General features: G+C 45.0%; 2 protein-coding genes across 6 annotated transcripts; one reads left to right on the forward strand and one right to left on the reverse strand.

Moving 5' to 3' along the window:
- Positions 1-576: 576 nt before the first annotated feature.
- Positions 577-8,398, forward strand: LOC110003392 (protein Z-dependent protease inhibitor). 2 transcript variants are annotated; one of them, XM_020658954.3, is made up of 6 exons: positions 577-733; positions 2,525-2,824; positions 2,891-3,184; positions 4,800-5,073; positions 5,543-5,690; positions 6,833-8,398. In XM_020658954.3, exons 2-6 carry the CDS (start codon positions 2,542-2,544, stop codon positions 7,019-7,021), a joined length of 1,188 nt encoding a protein of 395 aa, XP_020514610.2. In that variant the 5' UTR covers positions 577-733; positions 2,525-2,541; the 3' UTR covers positions 7,022-8,398. The 2 variants fall into 2 exon arrangements, with proteins under 2 accessions (XP_020514610.2, XP_020514612.2); XM_020658956.3 differs by having other exon boundaries at positions 581-733; positions 2,528-2,824.
- A 180-nt stretch (positions 8,399-8,578) lies between these two features.
- ppp4r4 (protein phosphatase 4, regulatory subunit 4) lies at positions 8,579-23,453 on the reverse strand. 4 transcript variants are annotated; one of them, XM_065963481.1, is made up of 25 exons: positions 22,784-23,453; positions 20,315-20,388; positions 18,707-18,809; positions 18,431-18,578; positions 17,650-17,723; positions 17,295-17,401; positions 17,078-17,185; positions 16,873-16,994; positions 16,600-16,722; positions 14,533-14,675; positions 14,311-14,430; positions 13,688-13,765; positions 13,356-13,439; positions 13,016-13,189; positions 12,824-12,929; positions 12,442-12,589; positions 12,205-12,349; positions 11,942-11,980; positions 11,773-11,844; positions 11,633-11,690; positions 11,408-11,485; positions 11,223-11,313; positions 10,022-10,074; positions 9,260-9,902; positions 8,579-8,841 (listed from the first exon to the last, which is right to left on the reverse strand). In XM_065963481.1, the coding sequence occupies exons 1-25, from the start codon at positions 22,889-22,891 to the stop codon at positions 8,796-8,798; spliced, it is 3,045 nt and encodes a 1,014-aa protein (XP_065819553.1). In that variant the 5' UTR covers positions 22,892-23,453; the 3' UTR covers positions 8,579-8,795. The 4 variants fall into 4 exon arrangements, with proteins under 4 accessions (XP_065819553.1, XP_065819552.1, XP_065819555.1 ...); XM_065963480.1 differs by having other exon boundaries at positions 11,633-11,696; XM_065963483.1 differs by lacking the exon at positions 11,942-11,980.
- Positions 23,454-23,877: the final 424 nt, after the last annotated feature.

Below are 23,877 nucleotides of genomic sequence, written 5' to 3' on the forward strand. Positions count from 1 at the left end.
ATTGAAGAGTAAAAACTGATCAAAGGTTTAATATGTGTTTATATATCTGAGTAAATATACTCTGAACTATTTATTATTCTTTGATGTTTTCTGACTTCATCAGCTGATAATTTATTTTATTTAATAATTAAATTCATTTTGAATAGTTGAATTATGTTTTAAATCTGTTTTATTTACTTTGTATCATTAGTACAGTTTGCCCCCTCTGCTGCAGCGCCCCCTGCTGGTCCTTGTACATACCACCAGCATGACGTCAGACTCCTCTTAATGCGCCTGCGCGTTTTACCCTCTGAAGGCAAGGAGAAGTGTCGAGGAGCCGCTTTCAAAATAAAAGCATAATGTCAGTCATAAATGTGTTTAACATTAATTGAATAACTTTTAAATCTGTCAGTTTTTATATTTTTAATCAAATGAAGTTTAAATTAAATGAGATTAAAGACAAACTGATCAGTTGAGGAAGATGATGAGGAGTGACTGTTTTCTAAAACTGACCGATTATTATCTTTATCAGATAATATTTATTACATTAATAAACCATCGTCAGTACTTCTGGGCTTCCGTAGTCACACCGTTTTTTGACACGCCGTTGCTGCGTGAGGACGCCGCTTTTATTCTGAAAAAACGCGACCGGAAACTAAGGATGCTGTTGTCTTGTCGGGGCGCGAGCTCGATGGTGATACGCAACTATTGAAGCTCGAGAGCAGAACAACAGCTGATCTACGATCGACGCGAGGTCAGTGTGTTTGTGTTGTTGTTTGTTTCCGGTGGTTTTTGTTGTTGTTTTTGTTGTTGTTGACAGCAGCTGTTTCATCTTCAGGAGACTTAATCGATCCAGAATAACGGAGCCAGACAGACAGAGCAGATCAGGAACAAAAACATCTTTTATTTACAGAATAATAATAATGTTACACTTAGTGACGTCACTGTTGATTAATGACGTCAGATATCAGGTCACACTTAGTGACGTCACTGTTGATTAATGACGTCAGATATCAGGTCAACGCCCTGCCAACACAGTGTTCTGTTATCGATCCGTTAGAACGTCCTGCAAACTGATCTAACAGGAAGTGACCATATTTGGAGTTGTGGGCGGGGCTAGCTAGGAGGAGGGGCTAGAGAAGGCTAAATTATAAAAGTTAACAGCCTGTTTCTAAAATAACGAACCGAGAGGCTGGTCCACATGACCTCTTTTATTTATTTACACTTTAAATAGTTCAATTTAAAAAATGTAGAGCGGCTAACGAGCATGTTAAGCTAACAAACATATTAAGATAATGAGCATGTTAAGCTAACTAGCATATTAAGCTAACAAACATATTACGCTAAGGAGCATGTTAAGCTAACTAGCATGTTAAGCTAACAAACATATTAAGATAATGAGCATGTTAAGCTAACTAGCATATTAAGCTAACAAACATATTACGCTAAGGAGCATGTTAAGCTAAGGAGCATTTTAAGCTAACGAGGATGTTAAGCTAAGGAGCATGTTAAGCTAAGGAGCATGTTAAGCTAACTAGCATGTTAAGCTAAGGAGCATGTTAAGCTAAGGAGCATGTTAAGCTAACTAGCATGTTAAGCTAAGGAGCATGTTAAGCTAACTAGCATGTTAAGCTAAGGAGCATGTTAAGCTAACTAGCATGTTAAGCTAAGGAGCATGTTAAGATAACTAGCATGTTAAGCTAAGGAGCATGTTAAGCTAACTAGCATGTTAAGCTAAGGAGCATGTTAAGATAACTAGCATGTTAAGCTAAGGAGCATGTTAAGCTAAGGAGCATGTTAAGCTAACTAGCATGTTAAGCTAAGGAGCAAGTTAAGCTAACTAGCATGTTAAGCTAAGGAGCATGTTAAGCTAAGGAGCATGTTAAGCTAAGGAGCATGTTAAGCTAACTAGCATGTTAAGCTAAGGAGCATGTTAAGCTAACTAGCATGTTAAGCTAAGGAGCATGTTAAGCTAACTAGCATGTTAAGCTAAGGAGCATGTTAAGATAACTAGCATGTTAAGCTAAGGAGCATGTTAAGCTAACTAGCATGTTAAGCTAAGGAGCATGTTAAGCTAACTAGCATGTTAAGCTAAGGAGCATGTTAAGCTAACTAGCATGTTAAGCTAACTAGCATGTTAAGCTAAGGAGCAAGTTAAGCTAACTAGCATGTTAAGCTAAGGAGCATGTTAAGCTAAGGAGCATGTTAAGCTAACTAGCATGTTAAGCTAAGGAGCATGTTAAGCTAACTAGCATGTTAAGCTAAGGAGCATGTTAAGCTAAGGAGCATGTTAAGCTAACTAGCATGTTAAGCTAAGGAGCATGTTAAGCTAAGGAGCATGTTAAGCTAACTAGCATGTTAAGCTAAGGAGCATGTTAAGCTAAGGAGCATGTTAAGCTAAGGAGCATGTTAAGCTAAGGAGCATGTTAAGCTAAGGAGCATGTTAAGCTAAGGAGCATGTTAAGCTAACATCATCATCTTTGTTGTTTTGATTTATATTCTTTATATATTTATTAAACTCTGTAAACTTGACTTCTTCTTCCAGCAGGGGGCACTGTGATCATGGCCTCATCTACTCTTCTGTCATTGGTCGGCCTCGTGCTCCTAACTCTGGCGTCCTCTCAGACCCTCGGCCCCTCCCTGCAGGATCTGACCAATAGGAACGCAGACTTCGCAGCACGGTTGTACCGAGCCGTCTCCAGCACCACTGATGACAACGTCTTCCTCTCCACGTTCACGCTGTCCAACGGGCTGTCGGCGCTGCTCGGCGCCACCGGCGGGCAGAGTCAGGATCAGCTGCTTCAGGGTCTCAGCCTGAGCGGCCTGGAGCCTCAGAGCGTCCCCGGTAGGTCAGAGGTCATGTGGTTGATGGGTTGGGTTTAAACGGTTAGCTTACACTGCGTCTTCTCAGATCTCTTTCAGAGCCTGAGGACCGCCGTCCTACAGGGGGGCGTGGCCTCCAACCTCAGACAGGGCGTGGCCATCTTCCCTTCTCAGGGCGTCGAGGTGGAGTCTTCTTACCTGGACCAGGTGAAGACTCAATTCGGGGGAAATGTTCAGACTTTAGACTACACAACGCCGCTGGACGCCTCCGATGCCATCAACAGCTGGGTCCAGGGGAACACCGGAGACCAGGTCCTGGAGCTGGTGACCACCGTGGACCCCCAGACCAAGCTGCTGCTCGCCACCGCTGCAACCTACCAGAGTGCGTATCACGTGTCGAGTGTGTTAGGGCCATCAAAACGGTTTCAGCGTTTCATTCCCCCGTAGCACAAGAGTGGATATCAGATATTTTTTTGCCAGAACCTCAAGTCTAGAATCAGAATCAGATTCAGAATCAGATTCAGATTCAGATTCAGAATCAGAATCAGAATCAGGTTTTATTGCTCAGTACATTTACACATAGAAGGAACTTGTTTTGGTGTTTTGGTGCAAAAACAGTTAAAAAGGGAAAAAATTATATTATTATATATTATATTATATATTATTATTAATTATAATAAAGCAAAAATTAAAGCTGCTGGTGATGAAGGGCCCTCGCACCGCTCTGCATGTCGTGGTTAAGCAGCACGCCGTGCAGTTCGATTTGTGGAGAAGTCGTGGTACTGGCATGTTGAAACCAGTGGGCGCGCACTGTAGCTGTTCCCACTCAACGTTCTTGAAGCCAAAATACGCCGCTTAGTAGAGGGACGGATTTTTAGTCCGTCCCGACAAGCTTAATATGCGTACCAATTTTCGTGAGTGTACGTGAAAAAAATCTTTATGGGGGGCCATTTTGAAATTTTCATGGGGGCGCCACTGAGCCATTTTGCGAATTTATTTTACGAAACCACAAAAATATGCAATTTTTCACGAGACCTGATGAGCGTGGAAAGGTTGGTGAGTTTTCGGGCACGTTCAGGCCCTCAAAAGTGGCCTCAAAGAGGAGGAACAATAAAAAGAAGAATAATCGCTGAGAGGGTCCTCGCACGATTCGTGCTCGGGCCCTAAAAATAGCAACAACTTAAATAATAAAATATGGAAGCAATTACAAAATACAATTTAATTAAAAATATCAGAAACAAAAAATGTACAAAATGTGCAGTGGAGGATCTGTGCAGTTTGACAATGAAACAAATCTTACAGTTTATAAATCTACTCACATGTAAAAAGTGAGCGTTAATGTAACGTATCAAAACAGTTCCTTCATGCTGTGATGTTTTCTGACTGTGGGGCTGAGGAGAGTCTGGGTTATGATGGAGGAGGAGAGGATGGACTCGATGACGGCAGTATCGTATATCAACTAGATCAGGATCGAGTGAAGCTCTCTTGTTATTTGAATTTATTTATTTAATAGGGACGATGCAATTTAACATAATTTCAACACAAAGCATGAAACTGATGTGCTGCATAAAGAGTATATTGCTAATTTCCAACTTGTGTCCCCAGTTGGGCCTTTGTGTAAACAAACAGATTAAAATGTACAACATACATAAAACCCCAAAACACGATATGAGGATACATACAACTACAAAGTTTGAAGATATTAATTAAAAGTGGGTTCAGCTCTGGCTTGCTTTGAGCATTTCACCTGTTTTGTAAAAGATTTGAAGTCATTATATTATATTTACATTATGTCCTGCTGACGTCCGTTCAGAGCACACACACGTTCCAGGTACTTAAATATTTGCGAGCCAGCTTGGAGAGTGACCCCATGTCTCTCCACCAATCAGTGAGCTGTTTGAATATTTTCAATAAGAACATCCCGTTACGTGTTTGACTTTAGAATAAGAATCGACCGCCCTGCTGTTTGTTAATAAAGTTTTTTCTCTCTGTCTCAGTCCGCTTCAGTCCATCCTTTAACGCCTCCGTCACTCAGGACGAGCGTTTCTTTGTGGACAAGTATCACGTCGTCATGGTTCCCATGATGTTCCGGGCGGATAAGTACTTCCTGGCGTACGACCGCTCTCTGAAGGTCGGCGTGCTGAGGCTGTCAATGGTGGACGGGTTGGCCATGTTGGTTGTGCTGCCTGACGAAGATGTCGACATCACCTCCGTGGAGGAGGAAGTGACCGGCGAGAAGATCCGGGCGTGGATCAGACAGCTGAAGAAGACGTGAGACACCTTGTTTCCTTTCCTGTCTCCCTTTCATCTTTCCTTCACTTCTTTCCTCTCCTTCCTTTTTCCTTAGTTTCTAAAAATCCTTCTTACTTTTTATCTCAACTCTTCTTTCTCCATCCATCCTTTCCTTCTTCCCTTTCCTTGTGTCCTTTCCTTCATCCCTCCCCGGTCTTTGGCTGCCTTAGAACAGCTGTGTTGACATGTTGTTTGGATCAGAGTTATTCATGTGATACACACTTTGTGCTCAGATGGTTATGTCATGACGTCTTGTCGCTAGGCAACAGCAGCATTAAAAGCTTTACTGCAGAGACGAGGCTGTGTTCAGAGATAAAATATCTAAAACTGATAAACATGAACATTCAGATTACCTGGGGGTCGGAGATATATTCAGGGATTAAAGGTATGTTGTACTTTACTTACATTTCAGGCTGTTAAGGTTTTTTTCTTTGTGTTTTTTGAACAGGAAGTTGGAGGTGCAGCTGCCTCGCTTCCTGTTGGAGCGTTCGTACTCTCTGCGTGACGTCCTGGAGACTCTCAGCATCACAAAGGTGTTTCAGGACGATGCTGACATCATCAACATGGGCGGAGCTGAAGGGCTCAAACTCACACAGGTGAGAAATTAAACTCAGGTGAAAGAATTTAAACTAATGTAACATCATTTAAAATCAGATCTAATTAAAATGGTTAAACCTTCCAGTAATTAATAAAAAAGTTAAAGTTACACAATCAACAAAACCAGGTAAACACACCTGGTCCAGTTTAGAAAAAGACTGTTGGTTCAGGTATTTAAAAAAAAAAGAGATTTTGAAACACAGTCGCTCAGTTAAATAAAAAACAGAACCCTGTGTGTTCTACAATGTGAAAAAACACCTGTCCCCTTGTTCACCTGTTCCCTTGTTCACCTGTTCACCTGTCCCCTTGTTCACCTGTTCACTTGTTCACCTGTTCCCTTGTTCACATGTCCCCTTGTTCACCTGTTCACTTATTTACCTGTCCCCTTGTTCACATGTCCCCTTGTTCACCTGTTCACTTATTTACCTGTCCCCTTGTTCACATGTCCCCTTGTTCACTTGTTCACATGTCCCCTTGTTCACCTGTCCCCTTGTTCACATGTCCCCTTGTTCACATGTCCCCTTGTTCACCTGTCCCCTTGTTCACATGTGCCCTTGTTCACATGTGCCCTTGTTCACTTGTTCACATGTCCCCTTGTTCACCTGTTCACCTGTCCCCTTGTTCACCTGTTCACTTATTTACCTGTCCCCTTGTTCACATGTCCCCTTGTTCAGCTGTTCACTTGTTCACATGTCCCCTTGTTCACCTGTTCACCTGTCCCCTTGTTCACCTGTTCACTTGTTCACATGTCCCCTTGTTCACCTGTTCACCTGTCCCCTTGTTCACCTGTTCACTTTCTCACATGTCCCCTTGTTAACATGTCCCCTTGTTCACCTGTCCCCTTGTTCACCTGTTCACTTATTTACCTGTCCCCTTGTTCACCTGTCCCCTTGTTCACCTGTTCATTTATTTACCTGTCCCCTTGTTCACATGTCCCCTTGTTCAGCTGTCCCATTGTTCACATGTCCCCTTGTTCACCTGTCCCCTTGTTCACCTGTCCCCTTGTTCACATGTCCCCTTGTTCACCTGTTCACTTATTTACCTGTGTGTGTGTTATTTCTACTTTCCCTGATTATCGTCTCTCACTTTTGTCTTTTCTGTCATTCTGACATTACATTTCCTACCTGTGGCCTGTCTTCAGGTTTATCAAAAATCTGTCATGGCCGTCGATGAGAGCGCGGATGACATCACCACAGGAGGCGGGGTCAATGCGTTCTCCACTCTTCCTCCTCGACTGACCATAAACAGACCCTTCATGTTCGTCATCTACCAGCAGACGAGTGACAGCGTGCTCTTCATGGGCCGAGTTGTCGACCCCTCCAAGAAATAAAATGTTTACCTGACAGGATGCTTAGCCCCGCCCACCTGAGTCTACACATGTTAGTCTGTACTTCCTGTCAGTTTACATAAAGCCCTAGCAGGTAAACCATGTTCACCTGTTTTCCTGAGAAAATGTAAGCAAGAAAATAAACCTGAAGTTCTAAAGGTTGTTTTCAGACCTTCATGTTGAGCTGTCGGTTCCCTGACGATAATCTTTAATCCAGCGCCCTCTGCTGGTCAACATGTTAAAAAACATGATGACCAAACACCTGCAGATCTGAAGACATTCCCGTCAGCCTCATGGTGCGTTCCATTGATCTTGGAAGTCGGAGCTGGATTTGACATCACACCCGAGTTGATCACTTTCCAGTTATGAGTTGGTAACAAGCTACATGGAGTACCTTTGCTTTGTTATCTTAAACCAGAAGATAACAACACACTACGTGATAGTTTGCAAACCACAATAGTTACAGATTAAACGTTACTGTTGATGCATGGAGCAGCCATGTTGGATTTTAGCTTGGGCTACTAAAAGTTCTCCGAGTTACCAAGTCCGACTTCCAACTTCAGGGGGGCATTACTGATGAGGTACTAGACAGAATTCCGAGATTAAATGGAACGCACCATCAGCTGTCCTCTGTGTATACTGGTCATAAACCATGTTCCTGCTGCGAGGATGTTATCATGACGATACGCTTAGGGCGGGAAGCTCAAATGTTACCATGTCATTCTGTTATGTTCAAGGTTTTTAGTCAGATAAACGTCCAGAATCATTTTATCACTTCCCAGAATAAAGCTTGGTAACATTAGCAAACAGGTGTCACATTCTAGACGTTTATATCACTAACAACCTTGAACATAACAGAACGACATGATGACACCTCCTGAGCTTAACGTCCCGAGTGTGACGTCATGGAAACATGGCCGCCACAGGAATATGGTCTTTACTCTTTTCTTATAATGTGTTATAAAAACATTAATTGATACTTAGTGTTAGCATGTAACTTCTGGACATGTTAGCTAATGTTAGCATGTGTTTTGTGGACATCAGTGCTCTAGTTAGCTAACGTTAGCATGTGTTTCATGGACTTTAACGCTATAGTTAGCTAACATTAGCATGTGTTTTATAGACTTTATTTAATGCACTGGTAAGCTAACGTTAGCATGTGTTATGTAGGTAATTGCAGGCTTTTAAAAGACTAACATGATAAACTGATGACATCATATTAGCCTCAGCTGCACTATGTATAGCAACGTTAGCATGAAAACACTCAAACTGTTCAGTTTTATGACTTATCATGTCGACTATGTGTCTGTTTAAATAAATACACTATAAAAAACATGTTTACTGTTTTAGAGCTATTTGAATAAACACCTGTTAAAACACTGCAGTAAACCTTTGCTTTGAAACCTTGACCAGTGACATCACATACTCCAACCAATAGGCAGACAGAAGTCTAAATCAGACTCAAGATACATTAAAATAAGAGTTCAAGTGTTTGGGCTTGTTTGACTGTTAAACAATCAAACGTCAGCAGAAAAAAACAACAACCAATAAAACACAGTGTTAGTTTGTATGTGTGGACTTTACTGAGCCAATCAGAGGACAGCAGGAAATCATTACAGTATGGTGTTAAGAAAATAAAAGCAGCTCAGTATTTTCAAACAGTATTCAGACTGTCTCTGCCTGGTGCATTCCGGGTAACGTTCTGAGTCGTGCATTCATCCTTCAACTCCTGAAGCTGATTTGTTGATTCCCTGGTAGCGGTATCATGACATCATCTTCAGTCTCGTGCTGATTGGATGGTGAAAGAGTTTGACTTCCTGTTTCTGTAAATCATAAAAAAAAAAGGAGAACAATGGAATTAAAAGTTCAACCTGGATCCCCAAACAAATCTTCAATAATCTGATTAATCTGCACTGAAGAGAGATGCTAACACCAGTAAGCTCACAACAGGAATTTCTGAGGTTAAAAAAGGCTAAACAGAATGCTCAACTAAAATGCTAAATATGGTGCCAGCCTTTCATTGCTAAATAACAATTCTTTGTGAAACCGCAAACGACCCAAACTTGGAATTAGTTAAACAAGAAAACTTTGCTCAAGCTCAAGGGCGCTCTCAGATTGCTAGTTGAAGGTGGGATACTGGCTTCCTGGACCTGGTCCAGTGCTTTTTGGCTTACAAACTGTAAAAACTGATTGGGTTCATATACTTGTAGAATTTTTCTTTAACAATTAATCTGAACTCACATCGACAGTTTTCTGGACTGGCTGTCCTTTATCCCGCAGCTCCGATCCATCGTTTTACTACGCTGGTCCAAGGTACTGGTTTTATGGTCTCTCTGATCAATGGAACCGGCTCTTTGGTCCAAAATACTGGTTCTGTGGTCCAAAGTACTGGTCCTATGGTCTAAAGTACTGGTCCTATGGTCCATTGTACTGGTTCTGTGGTCTAAAGTACCGGTCCTATGGTCCAAAGTACTGGTTCTGTGGTCTAAAGTACTGGTTCTATGGTCCAAAGTACTGGTTCTGTGGTCCATCCCATCATTTCTGTGGTCCATGTTACTGGTTCTGTGGTCCATGGTACTGGTTCTGTGGTCCATGGTAATCGTTCTGTGGTCCATGGTACTCGTTCTGTGGTCCATGTTACTGGTTCTGTGGTCAATGGTACTGGTTCTATGGTCCATGTTACTGGTTCTGTGATCCAGTGCACTGGATCTATGATCTCTCTGATCTAGAGTGCTTGTCCTGTGATCCATGGTACTACTACTACTTCTGTGTTCTAGTGCACTGGCCCTGTCTAGGAGGCCAGTGGTGTTGCTGCGGATCAGGACCGGCATGGAGGAGGTGGACTGGGTTGCCATGGTGAAGTGGGCAGTCCTCAAAGAGTCGTCTATAAAACAAAAGCTCTGTATGAATAAAAAGAAAGACAAGGACTGTCCTCTTGACTGCCATGATTCTGCAGTCCTGAAACTGACTGTGAACTGTGCAGGGGTGTGTGACAGGCGGTACCTTTATTGGAGGACTTCCCGGATCCAGATGTACCACTCAGCTCTTTGCCTTTCCTGTAACAGAGAACAAAGAAAGAGAACATTAGATCACCAGAGTCTAGTTAAGTAACTTTAGATCTAGCAACAACTTCTGAGCTGGCGTCCAGGAGGATCCTAATCACATCAAGGACACATCAGCTCAATCCTGGGGACTTGGTTTTGGAACTCAAACTTAACCCCTATCTCTTCAGGACCCCCCATGTGGCTCTAACTTCTCACCTTACATTATGGGTAAGTACCACTAAAGATAAGTAGAGAACAAGGGGTGGTCATCACGGGTAGACTTGCCATGTGGCTTAAGTCTTCTTTGGATTCCAAATAAAAGCTGGAAGGTATTCCTGATCGATCAGGCTCTTGTTGATGGTCTAAGCAGGAAAGCAACAAACAACGCCTTAACTTCATCCAGCCCAGAGGCTCAAGGCTCATCAGAGGAAGTTGAACAGACGATGAGAACAAAGTATCTGATGGATGAACAGAGGACGGGGGACAGGATCACCACAGCATCAAAGAAGTGGATTTCAGACAGGTTCTTGCCGTAGGACCCTGAGGTGTTCCCACACCTGAGGGTACGTAGACTCCTGCTAGTACGGATCTTCCCTGGTCTGATGGGATACACCAGTCAATGGATCCCATCAGCAAACATCAGGAGGAAGCAGGTCTGTATTTGAGTCCAGAGACCTGCAAAGGAAACTGAAACTGGTTTTAGCTGCTTGCTTCAATCAACCATTCCTTCTCTTCTATGTATCCGGGGCCAGGTCATGGTGGTGTCAGGCTAAGCAGCTGCTCTACACCAAGCTCCCTCTGATGTCTGAGCTCCTCCCCCTTTCTCTAAGGCTGAACCAGCTCCCTCTTCACCCACTTTGATCGATCACCTTTCTGTCACCACCCAAAGACCAGCATCACAGCTGATCCCCAGAGACCAGAATCACAGCTGATCCATAGAGACCAGGATCACAGCTGATCCATAGAGGCCAGGATCACAGCTGATCCCCAGAGACCAGGATCACAGCTGATCCATAGAGATCCCCTGCTTGCCCTCAGTAGTGGTCCAGTACAACGGCTCAACGATCCACTGACTGATCCCAGCTTCCATTAGACGTACACCTCCTTAAAAACACTAAACTTTGGGACATTTAAATGTGGATCTGGTGTTGTGGTCTTACAGAGGTCTGTCTGAGTTGGCAGCTTTGGATATCGTCGGCTGACTGCTGAGGGACCGACTCCGCGACAGTTTAGCCTTCCTCATCTCTTTACCTGTAGGAACAAGAATCATCCTCATCATCAGGTTTGAACACAAGGTTTTTTCTGAGGTCACACCTAGCTCATCTTCAGTGTACTGGATTCTTACCGGAGGAGGAGAAGGCAGCTCCAGATGAGGACACAGACATGGATTTGGTAGCTGAAAGACTGGTCTTGCTGTCTCTTCCTGTTAAAGAGAGAAACCTTTACAGGACTGGAACTCAAAGCAGGAAAACACTAATTAACCAATGCTGACCATGTGATACACAACTTTTACATGTCCTTCACATTTGCTCCAGACATCTCCCAGTCTGCAGAAATAACTTGTTCTTACGTTTCCTCTCTGTATGTTTATCAGAGTTCAGTTTCCCGTCGGTCTGTTGGCGCTCCAGCTGTTCCTGACGACAGACGAGATGCCATCAGAACCAAATACAGTGATTCAGACTGAAGGTTGATCTGCAGGTTCAGACTCACCATCTCCAATAGTAGAGTCTCCTCCTTCTCCTTCTTCTGGTCCAGTAGATCCCTCTCCTGTCTCTTGTGAAACTGCAAACACAAAACAGACCCCATGAAGGTTAGAGAGGGGAACCACAAACCTCAGCTGTGAATTATTTTAGTCCTTCACGAAAAGAAGCAAGCGTACAGGCTCTGTGAGGTCCAGTTTGTCCAGTTCCAACACTGTCTGAAAGACATCATGAAGACAGTTAATTCATCACAGTCCCCCCTTCTTTTTAAAAAAAAATTGGTGATAAGGTGAACAAAATGAAACAAGAATATATAGACATAACACAGACATGACAACATCATCACAGCCCTCTGACAGCAGGTCAGGACTGGTATCTCTGGACAGTATTTATCTTACACCACCATCACATCCCTGACAGGTCTAAGGTGGGACAGTGTTACCTTGCGGATGGTGGCCACCACATCCTTGTCTTTCTCTCTGCAGAGGAGCTTCTGGACGCAGAAGTCGAGCTGCTGCAGCAGCTGCTTGTCGGCCGGCAGACGGAGCGATGAACGCAATCTGGGTAACAGCTGGCAGAGCTTGTACCTGACAGACGGGTGAAAAGAGACAGACAGGTGTGTGACACAGAGAGACGGGGTTTGACCTTCCCTAACAGACTCAAATGCGTAGGACGCTACCTGACGTTGGCGACGGGGTCGTGGACGAGCTCTAGAGCTGGCATCAGAAAGTGTTTGTTGAAGTATTTTCTGGAGAAAATCTCTGTCGCCATTTCACAGATGTCCAGGAATCTCAGACGGTTCCAGTAGCTCCGCCCCTGAGCCAGATCTAAGGATCCAGAAGACAGCCGTTAGTGATTGGTTAGTCAGCATCACATGGGATTCTGCTGTAGGTTCATCCTTTTACAAACTGACCACAGAATGCCTCTACATTCAAATCCAGTGGACCAAATCTAAAACAGCTGACTGCATCATGTTCTTCTCTGGTGTTATGTGTTTTTAACCCGAGGCTGTCAGACCTGTGAGCACAAACACCTGGGGATGAAGTGTGCAGTATTCTGACCTTGGATCAGTCGCTCCATCATCTCCTGACGCTGGTCGTGTTTCCGGTTGTACCGTAGGAACATGCAGAAGGTCCGAGCCGCCTCCTTCTGAACAGGCAACACCTTCTGCAACAACGAGAACCAAAAGGGGAAGTTACCCGTCTGATCTGTCAGTCAGAATGTGCTGCATGGTGTGCTGCTGTCACACTGACGTTGGTGGTGAGGATGATGAAGATGCGAGGGGAGAAGCTCTGGTGCAGCACTTCTCCGGGCAGCAGTCGGGCCAGGTAGCTGTAACGCTGCAGCAGCTTCTCGTGGAGCCGCCAACGCAGGGAACATCCGACCTTCTGCTCCGCTAACAGCAGAGCCGCCAAGAGCTCAGGGATCTGATCAGGGACCGAAGGAGACAAGAGGAGCAAGATAAGGAACTGCTGAAGAAGACAAAATGAGACTTTTCAGAGAGCTATCACAAAGAAGGGGAAGAGGAAGAACTGAAGGATTGTTAAACCCAGAAGTGGCTTTAATCCTGGAGAAGTCTGGTCCTGGTCTTACCTTATTGTCCAGCGTCACATTCTCTCCTCTGGAAAGGACCGCCTCCAGAGTTTCCTCCAGGTGATTCATCAGAGCGTCCAACACCTCAGCAACAAGAACAAAGGAAGCTTCAGCATAAACACACTCTATGCTACAAGCTAAGATTGAATGTGTGTGTGCTGATGTCAGGAATAAACCTGCCTTGCCTACCAGCCTGGACTACAGACAGAAGTTCTGGCATATTTACATGTTTCTATTCATTGATGTGCACTGTCCCCATTTTACACAAATACAATTCATACTGTATAAACAAAATCCCCACTATGATGCAGCATGCAGGTGTGACCTCTCACCTCCAGAGCGTCGTCCTGCAGAAGAGCCAGCAGCTCTTTGTGGACCAGCTGGACGTTTGAACCAAGCAGTTTGACCACCTGACAGAACAAGGCGGGGCATCAGGAGATCTTTAAATGCACATTTAGGTGGTTTAAAAGTCATCACTCTTGCTACTAGTCTTCCGAATTACAAGTTGGTTGTAGAATTATTTATATTTTTAGATGTTGGTCTAGCTCTGCTTGATGGTCCTGCTCTCCTCGCTCTACTACCTGGATGTAAACAAGCTCAGTGAACAGATAGCATCTGATAGGAGCAGAGCGGTCTTTCAGTGTTTAGATCTATAAAATGGAGATTAAGTTGTATGTTGGCTGAGTCAGGTTAAACTCGGACATCAATGAGCATTCAGCACAGATGTGTGGACGTTAACCTGCAGGGAAGACTGAAGGCTGGTGGTGCTAGCGCTGCTAACATTAGCCACACTCTGCACACCTCTGCACAAGTTTTGTGCTTTATTGTCCTGTCCTTCTGTCCTCATGGAGAAGCCAAACATCGGACTGATACCGCCACAGATAGTGGTCACGAGTGTTTCCTCCAGCAGATGTAACACTGTAAGAAAAAAATCAGAGGAAGCTGAAGGTCTGACCTGGTGGAAACCGGCCGCAGCACTTCGTCGAACGCTGACCTCTGGGTCACAACAGAGACTGGAGAAAGACGGGTAGAGCTCTGACAGGAAGTGAGCTGTTTCAGCAAACACCACCATGGCCTGTAGAGGGAGAGCGAGAGAGCAGGAAGTGACATCATGTGTTTGAAGGATTAAAGAGTTAACCAGTTAAACTCTGGATCTCTGAGTCTTTTCTGTCTTTACAGGCAGGTTGTAGCAGCAGTTGCAGCGGACCAGGATGGACTCGTTGCTGCCTTCAGTCTGGTTCCCCTCAGTCTGCAGACCAGCGACACACAGAACCCTAAACCTCTGCAGCAACCGGCTCTTCTGCTCGTCTGAAAGGAAGCCTGAAAAACAACAACAGCTTATCACTGACGACACAGTCCTGAGGACAACATACAGACACTTAATAGCATAGCATTCCAGGAAGACACGGAGCAGTAAGAGTTATTGTTCTTTTGGAAAGATCACAGCCTATCAGTGGTGGTCTTGACAGGTCTTGTTTAAAATCCGGAGTCCGCCCAGTCTGAGACCGAGACAAGACCGAGTAAAAATGCCTTCGATTCTGAGACAAAATGAGACAGGAACCAAGAGCGATTTCGAGTACAACACTAGGTTCACCAACAAACACTGTGGAAGGATGTAAATGGCTCAATGGAAAAGAAATACCAATAACAACCCTATTAGCAGATATCAAATGACAGGGTGGACTGGTGGTTTCAGATGACCCCATGCTGGACACACTTCTGAAATCCTGGCAGGAAATAGTTAAAATTTGCAGATATGGAAAAACTAAACTTTTGAGGTGTCAGCTCACAATTCAGATTTTACACCTAAGAAAAACGATAGCAGATTTAAGCAGTGGACGTCAAAGGGTTTAACTACCTATTATTAATTTGACCACAAGGGGGCACCCCAGAACTTTGAAGCTCAACAGAATAACTATGGGTTGGGAAATGATGACTTTTGTAGATACTTTCAAGTTAGGCCTTTCTTCAACCAAATCCTGAAAGAGGCTTTAGAAAAAGGAGAATCAGGGTTTCTGCAGGTTGTTTCTATCATTGCTCAAGTCCAGAAAATGCAACTAAATCACATCCAGATTGTACAATGGCATCCTACAGTCTAAACAAATAGAGCACAGAATATGTAAAGAAGTGGGAAAACTGATATCTGTGGAGAGATGTGAGAAATCAAGCCAGCTACAGTGGATCTCAACAGGGTCGAACATATGGCCTGAGTTCTGCTGGAGAAATGTTGTGAGATTTTCTTGTTACGCCCACCCAGAAAAGACATCGGGGAGGTGGTGATGCTTGTTGGATGGAGCCAATCACTTTCTTATATTTTGGAACTTCCAGGTTATTAAACCTATTGGGAAGAGTTCTATATCTATACCCCCTTATCCCAGGCAGGTCAGCAAATCCCCTCACTGCTGAAAAAAGGTCTGGACTAAGCCCTGCATCCACTTCTGAACTTCTTCAAGAATCAGCAGAACTTTTTTTTAGGCTGACCAAAAATCCCCCCTTCAAGTACTCCCTGATTCTTCCTGATACCAGGAGCAACAGAACCTGACTGAAGTCCTTCATGTTAAACACAATTCATTATTAACCTCTGGACTAAGGTGCTGTATGGACAGGAACTAGCTCATGAACATGCTATTTATGGACAATCCAGGACAAGCACAGGCATAACCAAACAACCAATAGATTGAGATCCTTCTGACATCATCTTAAGTTGTCCAAGTCCCCAGCGGTTGGTTCCCCCAGAGACTCCAAGAAGTCCAGACACTCTGAGCCGTAGTCTGGTTCTTAAACACACAAAAGTTTAAGACTCCCTCTACAGAGGTCACTCTCATTTTATAAAGACAGTAGCAAACATTTGCAGACTCATGCATATCCTCATACCTGCCTGGTGACCCTCACTCTGGGAAACCCTGGAGTCCAGATGTTATTCAGGAGCTTGGGTTCCAGATCATGTGCTGGAGCACTTTTTTTACTCTAATGTATAAATCTCTTCTTATTCTTATTTTTTAAAATATTTTAAGTGCTTATTTACTATGTATCTATTCTTATATTGTTTTATTTGCTCTGATAACATGCGGAGGGTTTTTTGTCAACAGATCTCAAAGTCGTCTGAGCAGCTGAGTCTGTAACGTGTCTTCCACCTTCATTTAACGTTATGTAGCGAAAAAAACGTAACGTGTTCCTCTTGAGTTTAATATTGGTTTTCTGGTTTCTTCTGTTTCTACTGTGTGATATCAGTGTTGAATCTCACCCTCCAGTCCGCTGCAGAGCTTCCCAAACTGGAACGACAGAGATACCAGGACGGCTTTGTCCGCCGGTGTCGCCTCCTCGCACACTGACATCACCAGGGGAACCACGATATGGACTCTGTCGTCTGAGAGAGAGGGGAGGCTTTAAAACAAGTTGTTCATACAGATCTGGATCTGTGTCTCAAGCTGTCAGTCCATGGTATAAAGTTCTCCTGTGACTGCCCAAGAGAACCTTAAACCATGATGACTTCAAGTGACAAAAGCTTTTCACCCACCGCTGTCCATCATCTCCATCAAGTTGATGATGGTGTCGAAGGCGGCGAGGCGGACGTTGCTCTCCTCGTCTTCAGCGAGCTCCACCAGTTCAGGAAGCAGCTCGGTTCGAGTGTCGTCAACCCTGAAAGAGAGACGAGAGAAACCTGTGACAGCGGCAAGAACATTGATCCGTATTAAATATGATTCACTGTAAGATGTGGCTACCCTGTCGCCCGGGCGATGCTCTCCAGCTGGCGACACATACAGGCTCGCACCTCAAACTCCACATCCTGACACAAAGACCGAGCCAATGGGAGCAGCTCATTCTTCACCCTGATTCACAGGAAACAGTCCTGATACTACATCAACATAGGACATCACACCTGAGCACATTACCTTTATAAGTAAAGTGTAAGAACATTGTGTGTGTTGGAACACTTACATGTGAGAATCAAACTTGCAGGCGACTTTCCCTAAAATACGACAACTGGACAGACGAGCCTGAAGAGAGTGAGACAGCTGAGACTGATAGAGGAGAGGGTTCAGCACCTGTAGAGAGACAGACAGGTACAAAGAGAGAGAGAGAGACAGATAAAAAGACAGCTACAGAGCTAACAAGACAGGTAGAAGGATACACTAAGAAAAAAGACAGGAAGATGGGTGGACGGACAGGAAGAGAGACAGGTTAAAAGACCGCTACAGAGTCAACAAGACAAGGAGAGAGATACACTAAGAGACAGACAGGAAGAGAGACTGATGGACAGACAGTAGTAGGGAAACAGGTAAAATAGAAGTACCTCCTGTTTGATCGTCTCTTTGGGCAGAGCGTTGATGGCTGACAGCAAAGTTTCCAACCAGGCATTGCTCACCACTGTTAAACAAACCCAGCAACATCAGAATCAGGATCAACATGAACATCAAGATAAGTGTCAACATAAGCACCTCAACACTCAGAACCAGGCACTGTGTTTATCGGGGGGGCATTAGCCCCTGGTAGGGTCATCATCACATGGGCAATGATTGAGACACTTGAGGGGTAATTGGGGGGAGCAGCCTGCCTAACCTGAACCAGAGTGGTGCTTTATTATTGGACTTCTGAGCTAGTCATGGATTGGCCATTATGAACCAGTGTTCAAGCACAGGGATGTTAATAAGTGTACCCGGTACCAGAAGACTCTGGGCCAAAGATGGTTGTTTGACTTTGTGGTAGTATCATTTGACCTGTGGACACTCGGGTACAGAAAGGAGCTGAGCTGTGAACCGATCGCCATCTGGTGGTGGGTTGGAGTAGAGGAAGGGGAAGGCTGCCAGAAAGACCTAAACTTGTAGTGAGGGTGAACTGGGAATGACTGCAAGGACCCCCAGTCTTCAACTCCAACCTCAGAGAGGATTGATCATGGATCCTTGGGGAGGTCAGGGAAGCAAAAACCTTGGTGTGGGGAAGGTTTGGGAAGGCTATGGAGAAGGACTTTCAGTTGGCCTTGAGGAAGATCCAGCAAAAAACTTCTTTGAGAACAGATTTTTGATAAACTGTGCCAAACGGTGCTATCTGTGTCTCTGTTGTGAAGGTGTTGTTACCTGTGTCTCGGTGGTTCAGGTGCAGCAGGACTGTCTTTAAGATGGAGTAGGTGTGGGTGTGGATCAGGATTATGTCATCTTGCAGAATCGTTAAAAAAGAGGCTGCTGCTGCAAGTTGGATCTCTACTCCAGCTCCGTTCAGGACCTCCTGAAACAGGAAGAACAGGTTATCTGAGTGGCACACCTGATCGACACACCTGTCCTGTCCTACTTCCCACCTGGGTCTGCCTCTGACAGTAACCTCACAAAGTCTGACTGATGTCAGTGAGTACGTACCCGAACCTTGGGAACAACCCGACGAAATGTCTCAGCAGGATTCTGGCGGACAAGGATTGGCAGGTTACTGATGACACTTGCTCTCTGCACCTCCTGACCCACGCTGTGGACGACAGGAAGAACATACAGAGTCCATATTTAAAGAGAAAGCTTTAACAGATCAAACCTTAAACTTAGGCCTGAAGGACTCCACAGCTATCACCTTCATTTACCTGAACTGGGATCTGACACAGTAACACACAGAACTCAGTACACCTTAGTCAAGTCCAGGTACCACCTTAATAGCCTGTTGTTCTCATATTAATATGTCAGATCATATCCTGAGTTATCTTCCCGCTCCAGGACATTGAATGTATTAAACATGGACATAGTCTACTAACATCACCCGTTGGTTTTTGAAGAGGACTTTTGAAGCCCATCAATGGTGGTCGCCATCCTCCACCTAACTTTGTCTCAATCAAGAAACAGCCACCTGATCGGGCTTAAGCCAACTGACCAGGGCCCAGGGTCAACAGTCCAAGTGGTCAAGGATGAACAGTCCAAGGTCAATGGTCCAGGATGAACAGTCCAAGATCAGTGGTCCAGGGTCAACAGCCCAGGGACAAAAGTCCAGGGTCAACGGTCCAGGGTCAAAAGTCCAGGGTCTATGGTTCAGGATCAACTGTCCAGGATTAAAGATCCAGGGTCAATACTCCAGGATCAACAGTCCAGGGTCAATGGTCCAGGACCAACAGTCCAGGATCAACAGTCAAGGATCAATAGTCCAGGATCAACAGTCCAGGACCAACAGTCCAGGATCAACAGTCAAGGATCAATAGTCCAGGATCAACAGTCCAGGCCCTTCAGCCCAGGGTCAAAAGGTCAATGGTCCAGGGCCAAAAGTCCAGGGTCAACAGTCAGGGATCTGTGGTCTAAGGTGATTGGTTCAGGGTCTATGGTTCAGGATCAACTGTCCAGGATTCAAGATCCAGAGTGAATACTCCAGGATCAACGGGTCAGGATCAACAGTCCAGGGACAAAGGTCCACGGTCAACAGTCAAGGATCAATGGTCCAGGGTCTACGGTTTAGGGTCAACTGACCCTGGTCAACGGTCCAGGGTCAACTGACCCTGGTCCAGGGTCATTGATGGTGCAGATGATCTGGTGGAGATCCTGTGGGATCATCCTCAGGAGAGTTTGTCTAATAAGGTCAGATAATGAGGTCGGGGGAGGGGTTGTGAGTCTTACACACAACAAACAGGAAACAACTCTACACCTGGTTCAGACTCCACAGGTGATCTGAAATCTCCTGATTATATCCTGCTGCGTTCTCAGCTCACCCCAAAAACTTCAGGAGTTTTTCAGGAGAGTTTAGTTCATGCGTGAAAACATGACTCACTATGACTCATTTAATGCTAAAGTTAGCATGATGCTAACACTGCAGGTCAAAGGTCAAACAATTCAATTCAATTCAATTCAATTTATTTTGTATAGCGTCAACTCATAAAAAGTGTTATCTCAAGACACTTTACAAAAATGTTCTGGCAGGCCGTCAACCAACGATCTTGAGGAGCCTAAGAGAGCTCAAGAGCTCTCAGGAAAGTAGGTGGACACTGAGCAGAGTCTCACCTGAGCAGGTACACAGCTCTCTCGATGTCGTTTAGGTCTTCATCCACAGTCAGCTGATCGATCTCCTCGGCCGTCTGATCAACAAACACACAAACAGTTAAAACAGACAGACAGCTATAACCTGCCTGTCTCTCTTTAGACTGACAGACACCTATGACCTGTCTCTCTCTCTTTAGACTGACAGACAGGAAGACAGACAGCTATAACCTGTCTCTCTCTCTGTAGACAGACAGACAGCTATAACATGTCTGTCTCTCTTTAGACTGACAGACAGCTATAACCTGTCTCTCTCTCTGTAGACTGACAGACAGCTATAACCTGTATGTCTCTCTTCAGACTGACAGACAGCTATAACCTGTCTCTCTCTCTTTAGACTGAGAGACAGCTATAACCTGTCTCTCTCTCTTTAAACTGAGAGACAGCTATAACCTGTCTCTCTCTCTTTAGACTGATAGACAGCTATAACCTGTCTCTCTCTCTGTAGACTGACAGACAGCTATAACCTGTCTCTCTCTCTTTAGACAGACTGACAGACAGGAAGACAGGCAGCTATAACCTGTCTCTCTCTCTTTAGACTGACAGACATCTATAACCTGTCTCTCTCCCTGTAGACTGACAGACAGCTATAACCTGTCTGTCTGACAGCTATAACCTGTCTGTCTCTCTTTAGACTGACAGACAGGAAGACAGACAGCTATAACCTGTCTCCCTTTAGACTCACAGACAGCTATAACCTGTCGCTCTCTCTTTAGACTGACAGAAGACAGACAGCTATAACCTGTCTCTCTTTAGACTCACAGACAGCTATAACCTGTCTCTCTCTCTTTAGACTGACAGACAAGAAGACGGACAGCTATAACCTGTCTCTCTCTTTTTAGACTGACAGAAGACAGACAGCTATAACCTGTCTCTTTCTCTTTAGACTGACAGACAGGAAGACAGACAGCTATAACCTGTCTCTCTCTCTTTCGACTGACAGAAGACAGACAGCTATAACCTGTCTCTTTCTCTTTAGACTGACAGACAGGAAGACAGACAGCTATAACCTGTCTCTCTCTCTTTAGACTGACAGACAGCTATAACCTGTCTCTTTCTCTTTAGACTGACAGACAGGAAGACAGACAGCTATAACCTGTCTCTCTCTCTTTAGACTGACAGAAGACAGACAGTTATAACCTGTCTATCTCTCTTTAGACTGACAGACAGCTATAACCTGTCGCTCTCTCTTTAGACTGACAGACAGGAAGACAGACAGCTATAAACTGTCTCTCTCTCTTTAGACTGACAGACAGCTATAACCTGTCTCTCTCTTCAGACTGACAGACAGCTATAATCTGTCTCTCTCTCTTTAGACTGACAGACAGCTATGAACTGTCTCTCTCTCTCTTTAGACTGACAGACAGCTATGACCTGTCTCTCTCTCTTTAGACTGACAGACAGGAAGACAGACAGCTATAACCTGTCTCTCTCTCTTTAGACTGACAGACAGCTATGACCTGTCTCTCTTTCTTTAGACTGACAGAAGACAGACAGCTATAACCTGTCTCTTTCTCTTTAGACTGAGAGACAGCTATAACCTGTCTCTCTCTCTTTAGACTGACAGACAGGAAGACAGACAGCTATAACCTGTCTCTCTCTCTTTAGACTGACAGAAGACAGACAGCTATAACCTGTCTATCTCTCTTTAGACTGACAGACAGCTATAACCTGTCGCTCTCTCTTTAGACTGACAGACAGGAAGACAGACAGCTATAACCTGTCTCTCTCTCTCTTTAGACTGACAGCTATAACCTGTCTATCTCTCTTTAGACTGACTGACAGCTATAACCTGTCTCTCTCTCTTTAGACTGACTGAAAGCTATAACCTGTCTCTCTCTCTTTAGACTGACTGACAGCTATAACCTGTCTCTCTCTCTTTAGACTAAGAGACAGCTATAACCTGTCTGTCTCTCTTTAGACTGACTGACAGCTATAACCTGTCTCTCTCTCTTTAGACTGACTGACAGCTATAACCTGTCTCTCTCTCTTTAGACTGACTGACAGCTATAACCTGTCTCTCTCTCTTTAGACTGACAGACAGCTATAACCTGTCTCTCTCTCTTTAGACTGACTGACAGCTATAACCTGTCTCTCTCTCTTTAGACAGACAGCTACCTGTCTACCTCTCCCCCACCCCCCCTCTCTCTCTTATTTTTACAGTCAATGCTTCAGAGTGACAGACATGCCGTCTTAGCTGTCTGTCTGTTTGTCTCTCACAGACAGACAGACAGACAGACAGGTTTCTCTCTGTCAGACAGACAGGTAGCCTCATCTGTCAGACAGATAGTGCGTCACTCTGCGGGTCTCCCCTCCGCTTCCTGCAGTGAAGCTCTCCTCTTCATCACCTCCTCCTCATCCTCCTCCTCCTCCTCACCCCCGTTATAAAATGATGACGTACCTTGAGGCTCCCGTTATAAAATGATGACGTACCTTGAGGCTCCTGCGGATCGGCCTCTCGATGAACGCGAGCTCGTGAAGCTCTTCAAGCTGCGCGAGCAGCAGGCTGGACTGACTCCCGGTCATCCTGCCGGAGAACATCTGGACCCGGAACCGTTCCCGTCAGCCGCTGGTGTTAGAGGGAGAGCAGGGGGGCCTCAGCACCGACCATCCCTGAGGGGGCGGGATGTGGTGGAGGGGGGGGGGGGGGGGGGGGGGTCACTAACCGTTTCCAAGGAGATCCCGACTCGATCCGTGCGGGCGGAAGAACGTCACACCAGACTCCCTTCACAAAATATAATAAAAACTCTTCTTCAATGTGAAGTTGAAAGTCTGAGTGAGAGGTCCAAAGTGAAACACCGAACAGACCAGCAGCACCCAGGCTTCAGTTCGGCGTACATTAACCCGTCCCGGCTGCCGTAGTTTCAATGAAAACGCCACTTTCCTGACGGGTATCTGTCGGACAGATCCCACCTCCAGCTGCTCTCACTCACCATCAGCAGGATCCAGAATCCAGAAGAAACCAGAATCCGGTTAGAAAAGTAGCGTTTTAACTCTTCCGTTTCACAGCCGGATCCTGCATGTCAGCATCATTAATGAGGCTGTTGAATAAGATGATAAAAACCATTAAAGATGAGAGTCTCCATCCACACTCCTCCTCAGGTCGGTGTAAAGTGAGTAGGCTAAACCCTGAAGACAGCAGAATGGAGACCACGTCACGTCAAACTGCGTTCATAACGTGCAGGGGCTCATCTGTAAACCTCAAACAACGTGAGAGGAGACTGTTCCCAACGAGATGCACGACCAGCTCTCCTCTCCTCAAAATGTCTGTTGGGTCTGTCTGCTCCCACACGGAGGGCGGAACCGAGCCGTGCCGAACCGCACACACGTTCAGAGTTCAGCTGTGTGTGTGTGTGTGTGTGTGTGTGTGTGTGTGTGTGTGTGTGTGTGTGTTGGGGGGGTGTGTGTGTTTTGTCCTGGACCAGATGTGCCCGGTCCGAACCTCCTTTAAGTCCGGGCGGGTTGTGTGTTTCTAAAATGTTGTAAATAATGAATGGGGTTCTGTTTCTAAATGTGACTGACCTGCT

This window comes from Labrus bergylta, chromosome 15 (genome assembly GCF_963930695.1).
Source record: "Labrus bergylta chromosome 15, fLabBer1.1, whole genome shotgun sequence".
NCBI classification, from domain to species: Eukaryota; Metazoa; Chordata; class Actinopteri; order Labriformes; family Labridae; genus Labrus; species Labrus bergylta.